Source organism: Gracilinanus agilis, chromosome 2 (assembly GCF_016433145.1).
Source record: "Gracilinanus agilis isolate LMUSP501 chromosome 2, AgileGrace, whole genome shotgun sequence".
NCBI classification, from domain to species: domain Eukaryota; kingdom Metazoa; phylum Chordata; class Mammalia; order Didelphimorphia; family Didelphidae; genus Gracilinanus; species Gracilinanus agilis.
The window spans coordinates 625,043,128-625,068,124 of NC_058131.1; the positions used below are offsets into that span (position 1 = coordinate 625,043,128).

The 24,997-nt window shown below is 38.4% G+C and overlaps 1 protein-coding gene across 1 annotated transcript in view; it reads right to left on the reverse strand.

Annotated features, from left to right (window-relative positions):
* Positions 1–24,997, reverse strand: part of LOC123238174 (nebulin related anchoring protein) — an 88,875-nt gene that overhangs the window by 39,177 nt on the left and 24,701 nt on the right. Inside the window, exons 10-22 of the mRNA XM_044665594.1 lie at positions 24,293–24,400; positions 23,424–23,528; positions 20,381–20,479; positions 18,349–18,453; positions 14,296–14,403; positions 13,911–14,012; positions 12,776–12,973; positions 12,025–12,129; positions 9,840–9,938; positions 7,009–7,113; positions 6,137–6,244; positions 3,924–4,235; positions 2,519–2,623 (exon numbers count right to left, since the gene is read on the reverse strand). Of these exons, the coding sequence (XP_044521529.1) occupies positions 2,519–2,623; positions 3,924–4,235; positions 6,137–6,244; positions 7,009–7,113; positions 9,840–9,938; positions 12,025–12,129; positions 12,776–12,973; positions 13,911–14,012; positions 14,296–14,403; positions 18,349–18,453; positions 20,381–20,479; positions 23,424–23,528; positions 24,293–24,400 (1,659 nt within the window). The remainder of the gene's footprint in view (positions 1–2,518; positions 2,624–3,923; positions 4,236–6,136; positions 6,245–7,008; positions 7,114–9,839; positions 9,939–12,024; positions 12,130–12,775; positions 12,974–13,910; positions 14,013–14,295; positions 14,404–18,348; positions 18,454–20,380; positions 20,480–23,423; positions 23,529–24,292; positions 24,401–24,997) is intronic.

The following is a 24,997-nucleotide window of genomic DNA, read 5'->3' on the forward strand; positions in this document are numbered from 1 at the left end:
AACCTTGAATGATCATAACTCTCCATTTCATTTCATATATGAAGATGATCTTTGGACTAATTATTATGAATTCTACAGCTAGAAATAGGTTCCTATAACATGTCCAAGGGCCATGTTGTCCCTTTGCTGCCATCCCAAGGTTGCTTCCCCAGGATCTCATGAACCATCTTGTGGCAGAACCAAAAGGTCTTTGAGCCTCTATTGAGCTTTCATAGCCTTTGTGAACAAGGATCTTGTCACTTTTTTCTTTTGTATTTCTTTTTTCTTTGCAACACCAGCACCATAATAAATATTTGTTGATTAATTGAGATGCCACAAAACAAGCCAACAAAAGTCATGTGTGTTAAAGAAATCAATCAATTAATAAGTCTCCAGTTAGTGCTTACTATATGCAAAATATTGTGCATTTAATCAGTAGGGGATACAAAAAAGCAAAACCAGTTCCTGTCCTCAGGGAAGAAGAAGCACTCACATAATATAGAACTTAGTTAGTGCCAGACACTGTTAAGTGCTTCATAATTATTATCTCATGTAATCCTCATAATGATCCTGGGAGGTAGGTGCTATTATGAGGAAATGGAGGCAAAAAGAGGCTAAGTGACTTGCCTAGGGTCACACAGCTAGTAAATGCCTGAAGGCACTTTGTAACTCAGATCTTCTAGACTCCAAGCCCAGTGATCTATCCATTGTACTATCTAGCTGTCAGACACAACAAATTGTTAAATCTTTACAAAAAAAAGAGTTGGAGGGAAGGAGAAAGGGAAGAAGGGGTAATGAAAGGAGGAAAGAAAGGAGAGAGGGAGGCAGGAAGGAAGGAAGGAAGGAAGGAAGGAAGGAAGGAAGGAAGGAAGGAAGGAAGGAAGACAAACTTTCACTTATTAAGCACTTTCTAAGGAGCAGGTAGAAGATAGCCTTAAGGGGAAAGCACTAAAAAGGGTAACTGTCATGGTAAATGAGGCTCTTTCCCTTGAGACAATATCAACCTCAGGAAGATGCAGTATCCCATGGGGTGAAAACTGAAATATCTTTATTTTTTCACTATCTATTTTTAGTGACTAAAATGACACTAGGGGGCAGACTCACAATTCTCCAAATGGAGGATCAATGTATTTTACTCTGTGCTATATTTATGAGCAAATGTCATCTCACCCTTACAAAACTATATGCTCTTTGAGGGCAGAAATTAGGTTATCTCAGTGTCTAACACAATGTGCTCCATTTTTTGATCTAAGGTCCTAATTCAGTATATGTTGCTACTGTTGGTTTCAAGAGATTCAAGCCATTAAGAAAGCACGGGTTGTTGCTAGGGCCATCTTGGGACGGAAAGGGATTTGGCTGGGGAATTGCACAGATGTTCACCCTCAGCAGCGAGAGCCTAATGCATTCACCCTCCTCACCTTTGCTGCATAGATTCTCCCTTTAATCTTATTTGAAGCCTTCCCTGGTCCCCTTACGTGTTAGTGTACTTTCCCCAATCACTTCATATTTACTCATCTTTGTGCTAGCTTTTTCCTCCCTACCCCAGTAGAATATGAGCTCCTTCAGGGAATAGATGGCTGGTGTTTTTTTTATCCCAAGATCTCAAAACAGTGCCTGGCATGTGGAGGGGATGGGGATAGACACCTAAGTTTTATCTTTGAATAGGGAATGACCTAGTGAGAAAATTCCCAGTACCAATGCAGACTGGCACCTTCTCTGAAATGTATAGTCTTAGTGAGAAGCCTACAGCACGGAGAGTCACTGTTAGGGGACTTAATCAGGGCCAATCGGTGTCAGAGGACAAATCTGAACCCAGGTCTTCGGAGGACAGCTCTCCGTCTACTCTACCATACTGCTCCTTGATGTATTACAGTTGCCTACGGAATTGAACTGAATTGACCTTCATTCTAGCTTCCTGTCTGGCTCCCAAAGAATGGTTCAAGGAGGTTGTCCTCAAAAGTGAGAGAAACACCCTTCCCTAAAGTGTAGTGCAATTAGTGCAGAGAACATGGGGATGCCTTAGGGAATGGTCCAGTTAGTCCAGCTAGACTTGGATAGCCTCAGTATTCAAATGCAGGTGAGATAACCCAAAGGACTGAATTAAAACAGAGTGCTGGGCACTCCATGGATGTCTAAGGTGCTTGGGGAGCAAAGGGAGGAGGAGAATAACGGAGAATGTGTGTATAAAGTGACAAAAGGGCTTTCTGGGTGCAATAAATGTATCTTTTCATCATCTCTCCTATGTTGCTTCATTAAAAAGGTAAGTTAGTGGGTAGCAATTGAGCGCTGTTTGATTGCCATTATTATTCATAATATCATTTGTCACCTACTTTGTTTTTGCAAAGGCTATATGGGCTCCTACTGGCATGTGTTTGGTATGTGGTTTCCCTCTAATTACCAGTCCTAGTCTGGGTTTGGAGTTCTTTCATGTGGCATTGCCTTTTTCTTTGCCTTTTGAGTGGAAATGATTTTAATTTTATACAGGAATTTTGCACACATAATGCAGCCAGTTCTGTTACATGCTGTCACGAAATCTCACCTCACTAATGAGTTCTCCTGCCTTCTTAGCCTGTTCCACATTTAATGACCCAGTGGCTATCCATCCGGCTCCTTTCATCCAGTTCAAATCGGCTCTATATTGGTTCTGACAAAGAAAAAATGCACCATTGTTGGTGCTCAGACATTTAAAGCACCATTAAAGGATCCCGACATAGCCCAGAGACCAACTGAGTCAAATTAGCTCCTGCTTTTGTTTTATCTGCTTCTGCACAGTCACAGGTAGAGCCTCCCCCCTCTAAAAAAATATTAAATTAATTTTTAAAAATTGGAGCCATCCCTGCTTAGGATGACTTTATGTGATACCCTGCAATATGGAGGGGAAGGGAGGGGAGACTCAACCTTTTTCCTCATTATTGACTTCAATACTGACTCCAGCAGCTGAAAGGAGCAGATCTCATTGTCTGTCTTACCAGTTTTCTTCTTTAAAATGACATGCAGGGGAGAAGAAAATGAGAATGCACAACAGAACGCAGGTGGAAAACTATTTGATGGAATTTCACAAGACATTCAATGCTCCCTGTGGTTTCAGTTCCTTCTTACACATCTCCATGGGGCAAAATATTCCTTTACTTGCCATTATACAAGGAGTTTTAATGGGAATGGCCATTTAAATGGATCTCTTGTTGAAACTAGTTCACCTATGTATCATGGAATAACCACACTGGTGAGGCTGTATCTACCCCCAAAACGCAATATTGAGTAGCACCTGTCCTGAGGCTTCCATTCATGGCCATTATTGTGCCATGCTGAACTAAATGAGGCAAAAAAAAAAAAGGCAAGTATAACTAGGGGGCCAGAAGAGCAAAAAAAGAGGGAAATAACTGATAATTTTCACAGTTGAGGTTGCTTCTTCCTGGAAGAGTAGTGTAAACGAAACAATCAATCACTCGATCAATAAATTATCTATTAAGGACCTACTGATGTTGCCAGGTATCGTGGTAATAAGCCCTTTCACCAAGAGTCCACAGAGCAGACAGAGTCCATCTACCCCATGGTAGCCTCCTTTTCCATCATAGTTAAGATAAATAATCTTATTGTATTATTATTTATTTTATTATAATTCTTAAATAAATAAATAAATAAAACCCAATAAAATCTCATCTTCCCACCACACACACACACACACACACACACACACACACACACACACACACACACACACTCTTTCATGGAAAAAAAAATTGTGAATATGGAACTATTCCATGATAGCTAAAATTGTTGTGAAAATATCCCGTGAAGAAGATAAACCCACAATTTCTTGGCTAGTAGGAAACTGTTGATTGCATGGCTTAAGAGTGAAATCACTAGGAAATTAAATGTTTTGACTTGAATCTATAAACAGGGATTTCCGTCTAAACCCACTATATTCATTTAAAACAACTTACATCGCTTTGCAAACCATACGCCTTCTTTGCCCATTCCACCTTCATGTCCGTTGGCAGAGCAGTAAACTGATGCAGGGCAGTCTTATATCCTATGTCGGTGGCCAAATGTTGGGCCTTTTGGGCATGGACAAGGTGGATCATATCCATGGGAACGTGGCACTGAGTTTTGACATCCTCAAATCTTCTCTTGTATTCCAGATCACTCTGCAGCTTGGACACTTGGAGAGAATGAGCCATCTGAGAGTCGCCCTGGACACCCTTGGCCCCAATCAGCTTGCCTTTGGACCTCTCATAGTCCTCTTTATATTTTATCTAATGGAGAGAAAACACAGAAGCATCCCTGAGACCCTCCCTGAGAAATGGTCAGACCTCAGTCAAAATAGATTAAAAAAAAAAACAACCCTTCAGAACATTTGAAACTCAGCTCAGGCCTGATGGAGTATGTTTCTATAAATCCAATTCAGGAAAAGCTTACTGAACACCTACTATGTTCAAAGCCCTGTTCTAGGCCTGAGGGAGATGCTGAGATAAAAGGACACAGTCTTTGCCTTCAAGGCAATCTGGTAGGGGAGAGAAAACATATGCTCAAGCAAATATAATTCAAAGTAGAATAATAATTGCTAAGTACAAACAAAATACGCTAAGTGTTTGGAAGATTTCCTCTATCACTGAACTTCTTAAGCAGGGGTCTTCACTTGGTTAGGAAAAAATTTCCCAACTTAATTTTTACTCCTCTCTACTAAAATCTGGAATTTTCTTTAATAATTTAAAAACATTGTTTTGAGGTTCCATTAGACTGTCAAAGGAGTCCATGTCAAGCAAAAATGATTAAGAACTGGAAGATTCAAATGAATATCCAATAACTCCAAGTATTATATTTTAGAAGATTTATTAATGATCACTTGAAGTACAAGAAAAAAGAAATAGAAATAAAACCTGAGTAAAACTCTCCTGCCTCTCACCTCACCCCCACCTCCACAAACAGCAATCAGAAGAAAAGGGGGGGTGCTACACAAAACTTATATCCTCTCTACGTTAGCACATAATGTGAGAAGGAACATAGGAAGCTGAGAAAGAGAGGAGTTCTGGGGTTCAAATTCTAATTATATAGAACCTAGATCTATCAAAGGTAGGTCAGTCACGCAGGAATGTAGAGCAGATTAAAAAAAAATATATATATATATATATATAGTGTTTGGAGGGGGAACTCTGGAGTGGAGGTGGAAGCCAGGGGCATCAAATAGAGGACTCAGACATTTGCTAACTGTTTGACCTTGGGCAAATCACTTAACCCTGTATGCCTCAGGTTCCTCATCTGCCAAATGAGCTGGAGAAAGAAATGGCAAACCACTCCAGTATTTTTGCCCAGAAAATCCCAAATGGAGTCACAGAGTCAAACATGACTAAAAAATAATTCAACAATAAACCTAGTGGATAGAGCACTGGACTTGTAATTAAGAAGACCTGAGTTCACATCCCACCTCAGATATTTGTTAGTTTTATGATTATGGGAAAGTCATTTAACTTCTACCTCAGTTTCCTCATCTATAGAATGGGAATAATATTAATGCCACCTTCACAGTATTGTTGTGAGGAAAAAATGAAAAACATACAAAATACTAAGAAAGTGTCTGCTGTTAAAGCATTTTAAAACTTAAAATACTTTATGGAATGTAAAGTAATATGATTATTACTTTTATTATTATCAGGATATTTGGGTTCCAGTGCTAGGTCTAACTAACTGACCTCAAGCAAATCACTTTTTGGGTCATTTCATTGGGCCTTCACAAGACTGAGGCATGTGCTTTTTTGGTCACCATTTTTAGAGACAAGGAAACTGAGACAAAAGGAAATGAGTGTTTGAGGCAGATTTCAAACCCAGATCTTCCCAGCCTATATATCTAGCATTCTATTAAATTTGAAATCACCAAGATCTGGGCTCACATCTTGACCATGCTTCAAGGGCTCCTGTGTGGCCCTGAGCAAGACATTTCCCACCTCTCTGAGTTTTTCTATTATCTCTAAAATGAGAGAATGGGACTAGATGATTTCTAAGTCCCTTCTCATTCTAAATCCTAGGATTTCCTCTCTCTGATTCTCTTTTTTATCTATTATAAAGTGAAAGACTTCAACTAGATGGTCTCTAAAGCCTCTCTGAACAGTAACAGTCTATGATTCAATTATCCATTGTAAAAGCTTGAGTAGCCACTCACATCACTTGCTAGGTCCCTCTTGGCCTTGGCTGACAGAAAAGACAAGGAGTCAAGACGAAGTTCAAATCCTTTTGCCTTCTGTTTCTCCCAGCTGCTCTTATACAGTTTCTAAAGAGATAACAATTTTTTAAAAATTAATCTTTCGGTGAGAGGTTGTTTCAGACTTCTTAATAACCTCATTAAGAAGGGAAATGAAATCACCCAATGTCATCTGTCAATACCTAAGAAACTACTATGATGCGTATTAAAATTATGAGTGAAATAAAGGCATTGATTCTTAAGTTATCTGGTAGGGAATAAATTACAGTTCTCTAAACAATCCCCAGTTTTACCCAATCCACAAGCATTTATTAGGCATTTATATATAGAATACTGTGCTAGGTACCAAGAGAGAAATACAGAATTCACATAAGACACAGTCCATGTTCTTGCAGGAGTTTAGTTAGATTCTAAGACATTTTTCTCTCACTGGATAATAAAGAATAATTGAGTTATATCACCAAATAAGTCCTCCTACACACCCTTCCTTCATATCCCCTTCTCATCCTCAAAAGCTGGTAAGAAATAAAATACAAGTTAGAGGTAGGGCAACCCCCTAGTACTTAATTACTAAAGCAAAAATAGGTGCCAATCTGTGTTTTTGGAGGGACTTTCCGTGCTGGTAATTCCCCATGCTAGCTAAACCAGACCTTTCATGGACTCCCAAATGAATTAGATAAGGATCTAGTCCATACAAATAATACATGTTACCTTAGAAAGCACTAACACATCGTCTGGGTCAGTCTAGTGGGCACAGATTTCAAATGAGGTAGGTCCCCTAAAATCCCACTTAAAGAAAAGAAGAGTTTGGCATCCAATCCCTCTCGTAGTACCTCACTGAGATGCTGGGCATTAGCCCTGGCCTGCAGGAAGAGTGGTTCATCTTTGCTGATGGTGTATTGGTGAATACAGTGCTCATTCCCAGATTTGTAAGCCACCTATCCAAGAAAAGCAAAATGTCAGCAGCAGAGTCAACCTAATTCAGCTCAATAAGCATTTAACATATGTATAAAGTATTGCGTATTTTATTTCCATGTACATAAAGGATATCCATCTATTGTATCAGTCCATAAAAGAAAGGAGTCAAGAAGAACTATTCAGTAATATGCTGCCTTTCTCTTGTTTCTATAGGTAGGTGACTATCCAAAGAATGGTTTAGGGGCAGCTGGGTGGCTCAGTGGATTGAGAGCCAGGCCTAGAGACAGGAGGTCCTAGGTTCAAATCCGGCCTCAGACACTTCCCAGCTGTGTGACCCTGGGCAAGTCACTTGACCCCCATTGCCTACCCTTACCAATCTTCCACCTATAAGTCAATACACAGAAGTAAAGGGTTTAAAATTAAAAAAAAAAAAAAAAAAAAAACAAAGAATGGTTTAGCCATGACCAAACTATTGTGGACAGGCTCTCAGAATGAATTAGTCATGGGCAAGATTACTTTGTGGTTGGTGTAGGATAAGAATGGTCCTAAAGAGGAATTAGGTAGCCAAGGACAAGAATTTTGCAAGGTTATCAAGGAAAGTAGACCTGATTATTCCTACAAGATCTAGCTTTGATATCTCACTCTTGAGATGGGATTACTCAATTTATGAAGATGCGCCAACTACCCTATATATAGCCCACTGGAGCAGCTGGCAAAGGGTACAGATATATTACACAAACTACTTCTTTACTTACAACATAAAAGACTTTATCTGATGTCTGAATGTTCCCTGCTCTTAATCTTAATGCAATTTTAGGTTCTGTTGATGGTTCTCTGTCTCTCTGTCTCTCTGTCTCTCTGTCTCTCTGTCTGTCTCTCTCTCTCTCTTTCTCTCTCTCTCTCTTTCTCTCTTNTCTGTCTGTCTCTCTCTCTTTCTCTCTCTCCCTCTCTCTCTTTCTCTCTTTCTCTTTCTCCCTTTCTCTCTCTCTCTGTTTCTTTCTTTCTTTCTCTCTGTCTCTCTGTCTCTCTCTGTCTCTCTCTGTCTCTCTCTGTCTCTCTGTCTCTGTCTCTCTCTGTGTATGTGTGCCTCTCTCTGTCTCTTTCTCTCTGTTTCTCTCTGTGTGTTTCTCTCTCTCTCTGTCTCTCTCTGTCTCTCTCTTTCTCTTTCTCCCTTTCTCTCTCTCTCTGTTTCTTTCTTTCTTTCTCTCTGTCTCTCTGTCTCTCTCTCTCTCTCTCACCATTCTCAAATGTCAGACCATGCTCCCTGCTCATTCTAAATTATGATCAATGGTAACTCCTGCAAAAACTGCCCCTGGTTTTATTTTGGAAAAAGGAAACCTGGTAAGAACCCGACCAAACTTTCATGTAAAAATTCTGCATTGTCTTTCTGTTTTATTTCCTATGCTCAATGAAGGCATCAACAGCCTCTGCCACAAACAAACATTACTCTCATCTAAGATAGTTACTCCCACTCAAATGATTCCAAAATATTGTTGCTTTGACGAAGATTCCAGAATCTCACAGTTAGAGGGGACCTCAGAGCTCATCTAGGCTGATCCATATCTGTCTAGGAAGCTCCCCTATAATATACCCAACAAGTGATTATCTTTCTTCAAAGACTTTCACAGAAGAGAAAAGCATCCCATTCCACTCTCACAAAGTTAGGCAATCTTTTCTTTTCTTACACAAAGCCTACATTTGCTTTTTTTTTTGTAACTTCTACCCATTGTTCTTGTTTCTATATTCTAATACTAAGTAGAGTAAGTTTAACCATGCTTCCATTTGACAGCTCTTCAAATGCTCGAAGCCAATAGCACACTCTTCACCTCACCATCACCATCTTCCACCAATGCTTTCAACAGATTCTTGTCTAGTCTGGTTTGATCTTAACACCCTTCACCAACCAAGCAGCCCACCTTCTGGACATTCTTCATTTTATCAGTCTTAAAATGTAATGCCCTGAACTGAATGCAATATACTTAAAATGTGGCCTATCCAGAATATAGATCATGGTTCTTGTAGGCCTGAGAACTATGCCTCTCTTAATCTAGCTTCAGATCATATTTGTTTTATGGGCTGCCATATTATATTTGTTGGTTCTGTAGTTCACTGACACCCAGATTTTTTTTAAACAAACTGCTGCCTAATCATATCCACTCTATAAAACACTTTGTAAAGTTGACTTTTTTTAACCCATGTAAGACTTTGAATTTCCCCCTACTAAATGTCATCCATACCAACTTTGTATCACTTGAAAACTCGATTAGTGGTCTCCTATGGTTTTTTTTTCCAACTCACTAATAAAAATGTCAAACAGCACATAAAAACAGAAAGATACACCAAGCACAATTAAAGATCTCTATATAAGTAGACTGGGAATAGATATAGTTAAACCTAAGAAAAGAAGAAAGACTCAATGCAGCTTCACCAAAACTAAAATCTAGTTGCAGTTTGGTCCTCAAATCCATCCTCATGTGTGTTTTATGAAGATGATAGGGATTAGGGGTTCCAAGAAAGCTAGTTTTGAAGAGGAAAGTTTAAGATCACATTTTAAAAAAACAGGTATAAACTGTGAGGGCCTTGACAAGTCATCTGATCTCCTCTGGCCTCAGTTTCTTCATCTGTAAAATGAGGAGATTGGATCTGATGACCTTTAAGGAGCCTTCCAGTTCTCAATCTATGTGATTCATCCCTAAGGCTCCTCCAACTCTAACACTCTTATTCCAAGGGATAACTCAGTACACACGTCACTCTGCAGCTCCTGGCTTCTCTTGGCATGCTCCATCTGGGAACTGTCAGTAACACTGGTGAACTTCAGAGCATCAGCTCTCTGCCTGTACCTTTTCTGTTTAAAAAAAAAAAGGAAAAGGAAAATACCATGACACAATGATATTGTTGAGCTTACATATTTCCATTTCAGTTAGCTGAGTCTTTAAAGGCCATTCCTCACCACTTGTTATAGGACAGGGACATTGTGGCACTCGGTGCTTAGCATAGTGTCTGGCACATAGTAGGTGCTTAATAGGTGTTCATTGATCCATAAATTTAAATATTATCTGCCAACTACCTGTATATTGTAGGAGACTCACAAAGGGAAGGAGTCTCCCCCTTGCTGGGATTTGCCATTGGGAAAGGGGATAGTTTAACACTAGGTGGAGGGTAATCCCCAAATCTAACTGGATACCCTGCATTATGTTCATCTTCAAAATAATGGAACTGACATAGAAAGTGTCCAGAAACAATTAGGAAATGGTAGGGCCAAGATTGAGATTTGCTTTTTACTGCCCCTAAAAATATTTCAACCCCCTGATTATGGGCAGGACTGAGTCAGAAGTACCTAAGCCAAGTGGGGAATCTAACTGTCACTTTGTGGTTTTCAGCAAGTTTCATATTATAAGAGCACAAGTGGGTGATTTTTTTCCCTTTCTCTCACTCTCCTCTGTGTACATAAATTGCTCAACTTATCTCTGTCCCAAGAGAATGGTCAGTATCATGGGAGTTTTTCAGAATAGGGAACTCTTAATATAGAACTTTTCCCATTTATCCAGATTTTTAATTCACCTGTAAATTATAATGTTCTAGAGTTTCCTAGGGCACTCAGAGGTTATGTGGCTTGCCCATAGTCTCACAGTATGTGTCAGAGGCAACACCTTGGACTTTGGTCTTTATGACTCTACCCATTCTGCTACCTCTCCTTGTTGGAGATAAGAAGAAATAACGTCCAACCCAAGCTCTTAGAGAAGGCCTGTATTCAACTGTCCTGTTCCAGGAAAGTGAATCCCTTCCAAGATTTCAGTGTCTCCTAAAGTCTGACAGAAGCCTGATGAGTTTCCAAATGCAATGCCCTTCAGATCTTTTATTGCCTTCTACTCCCTTCTTGTATTATGGAGGTTTACATTTCTCTTGCTTCAAGTTAGATGGAAGTTTATGGTTAAGGTAAGAAACATATCTCGTGGGAATTTCAAAGAATTTTAGTGACTTGTATAATACAGATCTTTTAAGTGAAATTAGAATTCAAAGCCAGCTTTTATTTCAAAGGAGTTGAAGAAATAAAACTTCTACTGACTTTATATAGGATATAGCTACAGAATCGAAGTATATTCGAGGGGTGAAAGTCAGTTGGATCTATTATAGGTGCAGATTCTTCTCCTTTCCAGGCTGTACTCCCGATTATCCTGGCCCTTCTCTACCATGCCATAGAAACTTCTTCACCCTGGATTTCGCATCTTGGAACTACCCTTTGCCTCTTTGGCCTCTTCTTTTGATTGGCTGGTTCCTCCCAGAATTTCTATTTTAAGGAGGATGCCCAGGTCAGCCATGCCTTCATTCCTCTCCAGGCTGACTTTCTCTAACATCCCTTGCCTTTATTTCTCCTCCTCTTAACGCCTAACTTTTTCATTTGTGCTTTCTCCCTTTTGTGCCTTTAAAGTAAGTAAAGACTGTCTTTCCACTTGTATTTGTAGTCCCACTGCTAAGCATGGTATTTGGCACATAGTAAGCTTAATAAATGCTGGTCGACTTGACTTGACTACCACTTTTAGGCATCCTCTATAAAAGCCAGTGGAGAGAGTTCAGGGAAATTAAGAGAGTAGGGATTTCATCAGAGCCATTGGGTGGCACATTGGATAGAGTTTCAAGACTGACATCAGGAAGACTCATCTTCCTGAGTTGAAATCTGCCCCTGACACTAGCTATGAAACGCTTAACCCCGTTGGCCTCAATTTCCTCTTCTGTCAAATGATATGGAGGAGTAAATGGTAAACCACTACAGTATCTTTGCAAAACGAACAAACAAATAGCGTCACAGAGTTGGACACAACTGAAAAGCAACTAAACAAGACCAACAAGCAAAAGGACTTCAGCAGGTCTCTCTTAATGTCTCCCAGGGCTGAACATGGTCCAAGAGACCAAAGGAATTGCATTTTGGTTACCTCACTTATCAACTCTCCAGCTTTTTTGGCTTGTTCTATATTGAGACTTCCATCCGTCATCCACCCAACTCCCTTCATCCATGTTAGGTCTGCCTTGTACTGTAGCTGCAAGAGAAAAATCACCAGGTTGTAATTAGGGAAACCCAGATAGAGGAAAATCATCAGAAAACTGAAAAATCCCTATACATTATATATGCTTTTCATTAAAAACAAACATTGGGTCCTACTGAAGCAATTAAAAAAACAAAACCAACTGGTCTCACTTTGTATCTAGCCAAGTAAATATTTAATATGTGCCAATCCACTGCAGCTCTATCAAAGGTGAACATTTACATTATCTATTCACAGAGGATCTCTCCCCTTGCTATGTGACTAAATTCCCAAAGTCTTTCCCCCACTAACTTCCCCCTGCCAATTCCTCTTTACCCTCCTACTATCTCCAGGTGACAGCTCTCATTCTCTCTGCCCCAGATCCTATTTCATTCTCCCCATCAAGGTCAATATCTTTAAGCCCTCCTTTTCCCCCCTTTTTTCCAGTCCAGATCCATTCTAGCTCCTATCCCCCAATCTTTTGTGTGTCTCACAGAAGACCCAAAGTGGATTTTTAGACATTCTCCTCTGAGTTCCTGGCCCTTTGCTGTTATAGCTTCACATCTTTTTAATTCTGAAAGCAAAGACTAGAGTTTTCTTAACAGGTTATTGTGCACAGAGATGAGTGTGGGGAAAACTGGGACCAGGATGGAGACCTCACCTCACTCTGAAGCTTGTAGGCTTTTTTAGCCCAGTTAGTCTTGATGTCCTCAGGGAGCACCGTATAGACATGGAGCTTCTTCCTATAGTCCAGGTCACTGGCTAGAGCCTGTGCCTTCTTGGCATGCTGGATGTTGACCATATCCATTGGCAGGTTGAAATGAGTCTTGCTCTCTTCAAACCCTTTCTTATATTCAACCTTAGGAAAACACACACACACACAAATGTCTTTGACATAAAACATGGCTGCAGAAATAGAATGAGTGAGCAGAGAAATAAGTAAGGCTCATTTGAAGGAATTAGACACCTTCTAGGAATTATCATTGCCTAGCATGGCGCTTGGTATCTAGTAGGAGCTTAGTAGAGAGCTGGGTGGTACAGTGGATAGAGTATTAGAACAGGAGTTCAAATCCAATCTCAGACATTTAATTGTGTGACCCTTGACAAGTTACTTTTTTTCTGCCTTGGTTTCCTCATCTGTAAAGTGGGAATGGCAATAGCACCTACATCTCAGGGTTGTTGTGATGATAAAATTAGATAACATTTGTATTAATAAATACTAGTAGTAGTAGTTGTTGTGGTAGAGGCAGTAGTGGTAGTGGTGGTCAATATTTGTCAAGTGACTATAAAATACTATGATATATCTGATATTTATATAGTGCCTTTACATTTACAAAATCAGAATTTCATTTAATCCTCTTTAACAACTCTATGAGCTTTGGAAAGGGAAATGGATTCAGAAAAAGTCCTGTGCTCACGATCACAAAACTAGTAGGTTTCAAGCATGGGATTTGAACACAGATCATTCCTGATTCCAACTCCATTGCCCTTTCCTCCCTAAAGTAAGATGAGAGTCTTCCCAAACTGACTCTGTTGTATAGCTGAACTTCCAAGACTTTATTTATTAATTATTGCTCACTCTCAAGAACAATCCCTAAGCAACTCTGAAATAACAGCAACAAGTCAGGTCTAATAAATAAAGGTTGCACCTCTCCAATTTCTCCCACAATTCAGTCAAGGAAGGGACTTCAAGCAGCGATTTCTAGCTGCTTTCTGGCCTCAAAGTGGGACAAAGAATGCTCACTGAAGAAGTTTTCCCTAAAACCCCTTATAAGTAACAAGAAGAAATAGTTTACCTCGCTGCTCATCTTGGCCACCTGCAGGGAGTGCAAAAGCCTTGAATCTTTGGTTCCCAAAGCTCTGCCTTTTGTTTTTTCATAGTCTTCTTTGTACTTAATCTTGAGAGAAAGAAGAGAGTCTCTTGTGAGTGGGGAGAATGGGGGGAGAAGTCCGCCATCCGAAGAGGCCAGGCTGTTACAAGTGCAAGGGGAAGGATTTCAGGGGAAAAAAATATTTTTTAAAGCATCTCTCCATGTTTATCAAATCCAGAATAAGATGAAAGTATTAGAAGTTCTGCAACTTTAAAATGCAACCTGGCAATCATTATTTTCCCCATATGACCACCAACACCTCATCGGAACAATTTTTTATGCATTTACAAGTTAATGAGGTAAAACCTACGTTGCTGGCAAGCTCCCCCGAGGCTTTGGCAGCCAACAAAGACATGGCATCCAGCTTCATCTCAAACCCTCGGCCCTTTGTCTTCTCCCAACCTTCTTTGTACTTCACCTGATAAAGGAAACACCAGGTGAATAGGAGTAGCTATTGGCAGGATTGCTTAAAGTCAAAGTGAAAAGAAAAGAAAGCTTCTATCCTCCCCAAGATACAAAAAAAGGGACCACCGGAATTAGAACTTTTACTATTGCACCATCGTCATTATTTTTATTAACATTAAAAGTCTGTGATAACAGAAGCCATACCCCTAAATAAAGATAACTCAATTGAATATTATTAATAGAATGTGGATATCATCAATAATGTGAATATTAGGGAGATGGATAATGTGAAAAGACAATTACATTTAGTATTATTGATGAGAGAGGGATATAATTAATCGTACAAATGTTGCAAATATCGATAATATGAATAAAGATGACTAGATTTAACATTATGGATACTGTGTGAAGGGTAATAATGAGAATATTATAGAATGGTGATAATATAGAGGGACAACTAAATTTAGTATTATTGATGATATGTGAATATAAGCAAGCATATGAATGTTGGAAATATAAAAAAAGGTGATGAGATTTAATATCATGGATACTATGTGAATGGTAATAATGTGAATGTTATAGAAAGGTGACAATACAGAGTGACAACTAAATTTAGTAGTAGTATTGATGTATGTGAATAAAACCAATCATGAATGTTGGAAATACTGATAATATGTAAACAAAGGTGATGAGATTTAATACCATGAATACTATGTGAATAGTAATAATATTAATATTGATAATATAGATAGCTAAGTTTAATGTTATTGATGACATATGTATATCATCAATAATATAAATGTTGAAGATATTTATGGTATGCAAATAAAGGCCACCAGATTTAATATCGTTGATAATGTATGAAGAGTACCAATAATGTCACCATACTTAATATTATTAATATGCCAATAATAGCAACTAAATTTAACATTATTTACAATATGTGAATGAGAATCTTCACAATATATATGCAGAATCTATGAGTTAGGAAGATCTATGTGACCTCAATTAAGTCGTCTCTCTAAGACTTTAAGTTACAAAGAAAATGCTGATCTGCACAGATTAAAGGAGCTTACATATCAGAATTTCTCTAAGTCAATGAAATTACAGTTCAAGAACACTTGCAGATCCAGGTGAAATGATAGTAATATGTTGATACTTCAAAAGGTCTATAATATCATTGGGTCTAGTTTCTCTCTCCAATGGAGCAGATTGTAAACACTTCAAACTAAAGTAGATAATATTAAAGCCAATACCTTAAACCTCAGCACCCCTTGCTACTATGCCACTTTCATTATTATGAATTCTGAAATTTTCCTCTGTGAGCATCCCCTGTCCTTCCATATCTCTCCCTGCCTCAGTCCTCCTAAACCTATTCTTCATCTTTACTGCATCCTCCACTTTCTTCCTCCATCCCTCCCTATTTTCCCAATCCATCACCCCTGCTCTAGCCTAATTTTCCTCCCTCAATAATCAACTTCTAATAATCAAATTTACTTGCATATTGTCCTCCAATCTTTATTCTCTTTCTTGTCCCTGATGCCCTTAACTCCCTAGCCCTTCACATTCCTCTGTTACTTACAGTTGGCTTTCTCCACTCACACTCTGTTGCTGCTGAATGAAGGTGATGGAAGTCTTACTGAGTTGTGTAAATTCATGTTACCAGATCCCACTGGGGCATTGTGTGCTTCACCCCAATTATCTTATTCTTTCCTAACTGACTCTTTATCCTAGTAGATGTTAATAACCTTCTCTTCTTTCCCCAAAGATCCCCTATGCCTGCCCAACCCTTCCTCTTGTATCCTCCCTTCCAACTTGACTAGGAAAATTGAGGACATCTGTCATCAGCTCCCTCACCATTCTCACTCCATACACTAAACCTCTTTATACCCATCCTTTACTTCAGTAGCCCTTCACCTTCCCAAGGTAATCCCCTATCTAGGCATTTTCCTCTTTCTCCTCCAGGAGTTTGCCTCATTAATAATAGCCTCTCTCTGTCTCTGTCTCTGTCTCTATCTCTATCTCTGCCTTTGTCTCTCTGTCTCTCTCTGTTTCTCTGTCTGTCTCTGTCTCTCTCTTTTTTTGGGTCTGTCTCTCTGTCCGCCCCTATCTGTCTCTCTTCGTCTGACTCTCTTTGTCTCTCTTTGTCTTCTCTTCCTGACTCTGTCTCTTTCTGTCTTTGTCTCTGTCTCTCTTTCTCTCCCTCTCTCTACCTTGCATTCTGGTTTCCAACCTACTCACTCAATTGAAACTGCTCTTTACTTGGTTGCCAACAATCTCTTAACTACATAAGTTGATTCTCAGTCCTCATTCTCCTTAACCTCTCTGCAGCTCAGAGACAGAACTAAGAGCTTTCCCACATGGCACCTGATTTAGAGAAAGGCATATCTAGAGAACAATGATAATATTTTCAGTCCTTCAACCATTTAGAAACAATACTCACATGGGACATTTTAGTACCTAGCTCCCAAGGAGTAGTTAAAGTAGGACACTATCATTTTGCAGACTATGGTGATTTTCTCCCCATTCTTCTTCCTGATGGTTTTCCTTATGCCTCAGTTAAAGGCATGCTTGTCCTGGAGTGATTTGTCATACTCATAGCATAGACAGAGCTCCCACTTACGCCTCTATCTGCCCCTTTTGACGCCGTGACCCTTTTTTCTCACCATAATCACTCCTTTCTTGGCTCCTGCAACACAGCTTCAATCAGCTTGACTTCTCTATTGTGCCTATCTCATCTCACCAAAGTGGAGGTGCCCTGGAACTCTACCTTAAGTCTTCTGCTCTTCATGCTGTCTACCATAGAGATCTCATCACCTCCTGTGGATTCAAATATTATATCTGTGCTGATAGCTCTCAGATATTTCTACCTCTCCTTAATCTGCCTCCTGGACTCCTATTTTTCATTGTCAACTCCTTACTGGATATCTCACCTTGGATGTTCTATAGGCAAAACAAATTCAATATGTTCAAAACAAAAATTAATATAGCCATCCATACATCCCTTACCCACCCTTATAATTCCACCCCAACACCTTTTCTTTCATCCTACATCTCTCTTTTTGTTAAGGACACCGTCATCTTCCAAATCACCCACATTCATAACTTTGGAGTCATCTTTGACTCCCTTCATCCTCACCCCCATTTCTAGTCAGTTAAGAAGTCTTCTTGATCCTTTCTCTTCAAAATCTCTCACAACCATCCCATACTCTCCATTTACACAGCCATCACCCTGATTCCAACCCTCCCAACTTTTATTTGGAAAGAACCTCCCAACTATTCTTGTTTCTTCTAGTCTCTGTCCTTTTCAATTTATCCTCCTCCCAGCTGCCAAAATAATCTTCCTAAGTCATAGATCTGTTATGTCAGGTGTCATTCCCTGCACCAGAACTTTGCCTCAGGTTAAAATGCCAATAGCTCAAATCTGACAATTGGGGCCTGCAACAGTCTGACTCTCATGGACCTTTCCAACCTTACTTACTTACCCTTCATAAACTCAACATTCCAGCCAAACAACCACTGGCCGTTCCCCAGACTTGACATTTTATATCCTACCTTCTCACAAGTCATCCAACATGCCTAGAATGTACCTCCTTTTCATTTCTGCCCACATCTCAGAATCCTGATCTTTGTTCTCAGATGTCTCTTCCTCTATGAAGTCCTCTGTGATTCCCCCCAACTCAAATCACTAAGTCTCTCTAATGCCCCAATTTTCTTTATACTGTACTTATTTGCATACACATTATATTCTCCCAGTAGATGGCAATAAGTTCCTTGCACTTCATTTGTGCCTTGCATTCCAAACATCTAGTAAAGTGATATGCATATGGTAGGAATTTAATAAATATTTATTAAACTGAACTGGATCCTCACCCAGTTATGCCTATAACAAATGAATTTAACACATATTTGTTGAATTGATTGAACCGGCTCCCATTTAGACACATTGTTTGCTTACCTCACTAAACAGTTCAGCATTGGCTCTCGCTTTTACTAACTGAGGTACATCTTGTGGCAGGGTATAATTCAACTTATTCTTCTCATAATCTGCCCGGTAATTCACCTGTTGGGTCCCCAAATAAAAGTTGTGAGTGCAGGGTTTCTAAGAAGATCAAATGTAATTATGTGTCCTTAACCTAAACAAAAAGAAAAAAGCTACTGGAATTCTCCAATTTGAATCAAATTATTAATCCCCCAAGAAAGGAGGAAGAAGATGAGGAGGACAACGATTCCAAAATGACTCTATAATTTGGTGAATGGTGATTCTTTTTTAAAAGGGAAGATCAGAAATGTCAGATAGTAACTAAATCCCTCCCCCCCAAAAAATAAATAGAGAAGGTTAGGACTGAATGAAACCTTGGTTACCTTTATGTCCTTGGTCAGTTTACAGATGAAGAAACTGAGTCTCAGAGAAGTAAAAATAATTTGTCTGAGATCAGGGAGTAAGACTGGACTACGGCAGACAGAACTGAGACATGAACCTAGACCAACTGGGTTCCCAGTTCTGCATCAAAGGAACCATAGAAAATGGAAGAGTAAGCTGTGTGACCCTGGGCAAGTCACTTGACCCCCATTGCCTACCCTTACCACTCTTTCACCAAGGAACTAATACACAGAAGTTAAGGGTTTAAAAATATATATATTAAAAAAAAAAGAAAATGGAAGAGTATCCTTATTATTAATTATATCTCTAATTCTACTCAAAAGTTCCAGGAGGACAGAAGCAGCCTGGTAGTAAAAAATACACTATAATTGGAAACAAAAGATCTGGGTTTGAGTCACATTTGTTATTATCCACGCAATCAATGTCTCTTCCTCTCTGACTCAGTTTCTTCCCCTTAAAAGTACATTTGAAAATACTGCATTACCTATTCTGTTGTAAGACTCAAAGGGGATAATGACTTCAAAATAAAAGACTTTGCCAAATAAGCCTCAAAGCATTTTATGAATATAAAATGTGGTTACTTTAGTATTACTATTAATTATTATTATACCTGGCACAAAGTAAGTACTATGAAAATGCTAGTTTATTTATTAACAATTTCTTTTTATTGAAATGCTTTAAATAATCTCTCTCACACACACACATCCCCCTACTTCTTAGGATGATTGTAAGAGAGACACTTTTAACATAATACAAATATTTATGTAGCACCTACTACTTTATGAGTCACAAAGTAAACATTTATATAGTACCTACTATGTGCCAAGTATAGTACTAAGCATTTAATAATAATAGCAAATATTTACATAGTACTTACTATGTGCCAGACACTATTCTAAATCCTTTACAAATATTACCTCATTGGATCTGCACAACAACCTTGCAAAGTAGGTGCTATTGTTACCCCCATTTTACAATTGAGGAAACTGTGGTAAACAGGATTGAGCAACTTGCAGAGGGTTATATAAAATATCTGAGGCCAGATGTGAACTCAAATCTTCCTGATTCCAGTTTCTAGAGCTCAATCCAGTGGGTCACCAGCTGCTTCTAGTAGATTTTGAATGGATTGAGTTATTTGATTGATTTTACAGGAAAAAAATCAGTCATTCCTTTAATGGAAGCATAGAGGATAAAGCCCTGAGCTTGGAGTCAGCATCAGTCAGGTATAAATCACATCTCAGACATTTCCTACTCATGTGAATCAGGGTAAATTACTTAGCCTTTCTGAAGCTGTTTCTTCATCTGTAAAATGGGGATAATAACTGCATCTCCTTCAGAGAATTACAGTTATGATCAAATGAGAAAATGTTACATAAAGCACTCTGCAAACATTAAAGTATTATTTTAAAAATGGGACTTATTTGAGTCTGTGAAAAGCAATATGACATCAGTTTCTCCATGTTCACATGGATAATCATCAAGGGAGAGTCTCAAAGTGGCCAAAAGCCCAGGGGATAAAGAGAAATAAAATGAAGGCGATCACAATGTTCCCAATTGGCTGCCAAGAGTCAGGAATAACTTAGTGGTCAACAGCAATCCCCCTTACGTGACTGAGTTGCTGTGCGTTGATCTTGGCTTGAACAATCTGCGGAGTATTTGTCACAGAGCTGTATTTCAACTTGTCGATGCTTTGCCTATAGTTGACCTGGGACAAAAGGAGACATTAAAGAAGTCAGTTCGTGTGGGCAACATTTACTTAGCTATTGGATGGCAATCCTAGCCAAGAACTGAACTCATTGACTTGTTAAAATAAGGCACAGGATAGTCCTGGAAAATAGAAGACATGATTCAGACTAGAATCTGTCAAATATAAAAAGTCTGTGTCCAAGAAATGCTACATATTGAAAAAAGAGAAAATCACAATCAAGGCACATAACCGACATGAATTTTTATATAGGGGAATGCAGTACTGACTGCTCTATTTGGAGACATTTCTAACACCTCCTCCCATATCCACTGCATCATCCCAGAATCATTTCACAGTATTCTTTTGGGTCTATGAATAAATGTATGAACCTGTCTTCAAGGATAGGTATTATGTTCTGCCAACTAGATGGACTGACCAACTCCTACTGTTGCTGCCTTGTATTTGAGGTTGATTCAGTTGGCTAAAGTCTGAAGAAAATGAAGACAAAGTTATGGACAGCCCAGTGGGGTAAAGGAGGTAGCTTAGGAAAACATGAAAGTAGGGAGAGAAGCCAGTAGAGGTATAATAGGGGAGCAGAAAGGAAAATCTTGGAGAATGCCCAAACTTTATTTAAAACAAAATAAAACTTTCCCCATTAGAAATATTGCAATGGTCTGTCCCTAGAACCAAGAAACAGAAGGAAAATGGTCTTTCTTGTCACCCTCTCCCTTCTACATGGTATGGATTATGCTTCTAGCACTGCTAATACCACAACCCACATGCATTATGGCTTTGATAGGCTACTGTGGCTTGGTCTGGGCATCTAGGAAAAATGAGTTCTATGTTCTAGACCACCAACTTGCAAAGGAATTTCTAAAAGCGACTTATAGAATGGTGATACCAATTCTAGAAGTAATTCAAAGTGTATGCCAGTCTAACAATGGCCAAGTAATTGCCCTGCGCCATGTTTGTAAGTGAATGATAGCATTACTTTTAGCCTTTTGGGTAATGATTCAAGGAGTAAAGTTTCTGCAGACTCTGAGTTTAGGATATGGGGTCTTATAGGAAAAAGTGGGGGAAAAAAGTTATTTCAATGTCAACCACTAATGAGATTAGAGTATGCTAGTTTCCTAATGTATTAATTCAGTAGCAGAAATGATTGTCTCATAAGAAGTGAATTAGGATTCTGAGTTATGCAAGATTAAATGTAATGAAAAATATATTTTTAAGCTGCATATGCCTGCTAGATAACTAAGCATTAAATACAGCACAGAACACAATTATTTTTCACTGTAGGACATAATTAACAGTCAGCACAGTTAATCACCTCCTTGCGACATCAGAAATGCATGTATATTGCTTCAATCTAGGTTCTGAAGGGGCTTTTTGCTGCAGAGTGAAGTCTAATTCTAATGACATTTAATGTTGACAAAATCCTTCTAAATGGAATTCCCTTTAACTAAGTGCCTCTATTAACTCCCATTTTCTGCTCCATTAGCCTGCCTTCATGATTCTGGACAAGAAACAGAGCAGGGACAAGATGTTAGCATTTTCTAGGAAAGGTTTGAAAATTGTACCCCTGTGCATTTGAAAATTGAGTTCCTTGTCTGTTGCTGTCTAAGATTTGAGTCTATTCTATAATACACATGGAGCTAAATAACTGTGTCATAAAAAAGCCAGATTTTCTGGCATTAAAATATATGTATTTTAAAAAATAAATAACAATAAAAAGTATTTCTTGTTGTGCTCCCTAAGTGTTATACCTATGGCAGCTGCCTAGCTTGTCTACCCCTAATTCTGACTATGGTTGAAAGAACTGAAATATAATAAAGGCAGTTTTTTCATATTTTTGTTCAGCAAAACTCTATAATACTAGCATTGCAGGGCAGGCATAGAATAATAGGATCATGGATTTAGATCTAGAAAGGACCTTAAAAGCCACCAAATACAATCTCTTCTTTTTTTTTTTTTACTTTCTTAAAATTACATGTAGAAACAATTTTTGACAATTGTTTTCTTTTTTTTTTTTACTATCGTTTTCTGAAATTTTACAATTCAGATTCTCTCTTTCTTTCCCCTCCTCCTCAAGGAGGTAAATATACAAGTACTTTCATGCAATATATATTTCCATATTGCTCAAGCTATGATAAAGATACATATCACACATGTGATAAAAAAACTTATAAAGGAAATAACATAGAAGATGATGTGCTTTGATATGCAATTAGACTCCAACAGTTCCTTCTTTGGCTATGATTAACATTTTTTCCTTCAGTCCCAACCTCTTCATTTTACAAATAAGGAAACTGAGGCTGAGAGGGGTTGACTTGCCTGTGGTCACACTGATAGTAAATCGCCGAGGCAAAGCTTGCACCTAATTCTACCTAACTCCATGTCCAGTTCTCTATCCACTATGCCACCATCTGCTTCTGTAAAAATTTATAATAATAATCATGTTATAGTTTACTATTATGTCAGATGTTCCCAGTACATAGTAGATACATTTGTTGGGTTTGACCTGACGGAGATTCCTGTTTATAACCAAACCCACATAGCAATAAGCCCTGCTATTTTTCCAGCCTGACTATACAAAACTTGAAGACCTCCCTTCTGCATTTTTATATGTCTAAATAAATCTGCTGGTTTTGCAAGATTCTGTCCCACAAGGGGCACACCAAAAGTACCCAACTTTTCCTAAATAGTTTTGTAGCCAAAAAAAAAAAGTCATCTGCGTCTATCAAATATATTAAAATGAGGACTAGACAAAGAAACAGAATATATGACATTGGAGCAAAATCACAGTTAAGACAGTGAGAACATCAGCCAGATACCAACTTTCTGATTTCACATTTCCTTATTTTAATCACCTGCCTTAAAACATTCAATTTTGTTGCTTCCTCCCCTTTCCACTAGGAAAGTACTAAGCTACAAAACCAAAAGGGGATCTTGGAAGTCAACTTACGTCCTTTAATGGAATCAGCTTCATGGTTGTCTGATAGGAAGGAGTAAGAGTTGCTGGGTAATTGTAATCGATGTTGTCATGTTTATAATCAGATTTATAGGCTATCTGAAATACAAAAAAAAAAAAGGCAACAAATTTGGAGAGTGAGGGAAACCCTAGTCACAAATTATTTGACTATGTCATAATAAAAACCAATACCAAAGTGAGTTCAAATTTATCACCAAGCAAGAAAAGTGAATTATATGCATGCTTTGAAAATAAAATACTAGTTGATCCTTTTTCTATTCAATTGATGCCATACCAGCTGACTTTAATACATTTAATATAGCAGAAAGAGCCCTGCTCGTGAAGTCAGAAGATTTGGATTAAAAATCCCACCTCTGACATATACTGTCTGTGTGACCTTGGGAGAATCACAATTTTTCTGAACCTCAATTTCCTCATCCACAAAATGAGGGAATTGGGTTAGATGACCTCTATGATCCCTTGTAGCTAAAATATATATGATCCTATGATTATTCTCCTCTCCATCTTCTTATACTATCCCCTACTTAGCACCACATGCAGACTACAGCAATAATTTATTTTTTTGGATACCAGTAAGAATATACTTTCTATATTACTTATTTTGATGAACTGAAAGTTAAGTAAAGTAATAAAAATCCTTTGGGAAACTGGTAACATTTCAATTCTAGGGGCTAGTTTCTTTTAAAGCTCTGGTGTTATAAATAGTTCAGTTTTAAAATCCATCATCTGATAGAAAAAAAGCAATATGTAAAAGAAAACTGGTCAAAATTCTCTCCTCCCCTTTCATGAAACATCACCTGTTTTTATGTGTTGGCCATTTTGACCTCCAAAACAAGACTTACATTGCTTGCCAAATTTGCGACCTTCATGGCATGCAGAGTACGCCGGTCCATGCCAACCCCTTCATAGTGGCCTTTCAGTTGGGTCTGGTAATTTTCCTTGTATTTATTCTGCAAAGAAGTATTCACAATTCAACTTCATCAAACAAGAGCACCCAAGAGTTCAAGAAAAATAATACTGGGTGGGGGGAGAGCGAGGGATGAAGGGGAAAGTAGGGGCATAAAGTATGTAAACAGATTAAAAACAAATATTAATAAATGTCTAATAAATAAAAGAAAAACAATACTCAAGTTTTGGGTCTCAAAATCAAAAGAGAAATGAAATATCTTTGTAAAGGTTTTTACTCTTCCAAGTTGTTACCAGTGCACTAAAAATTAGTTAAACATTTTTAAGCTAAAAATTTCAATTAAACACTAGAACATTGGTTGAGTACATCCAAGCAAGCATAGAAGGAAAAAAATATAGGTTCTTTAAAGCCAAGAAAATTGGATTTTTTTAATCTCATTTAAAATATAGCAAGTTTTCAACTCTCTTCATTCAACTTGAAAACCTATGACATATATTTATTTATTTGTTTGTTTTTTTAAAACCTTACCTTCCGTCTTGGAGTCAATACTGTGTATTGGCTCCAAGGCAGAAGAGTGGTAAGGGCTAGGCAATGGGGGTTAAGTGACTTGCCCAGGGTCACACAGCTAGGCAGTGTCTGA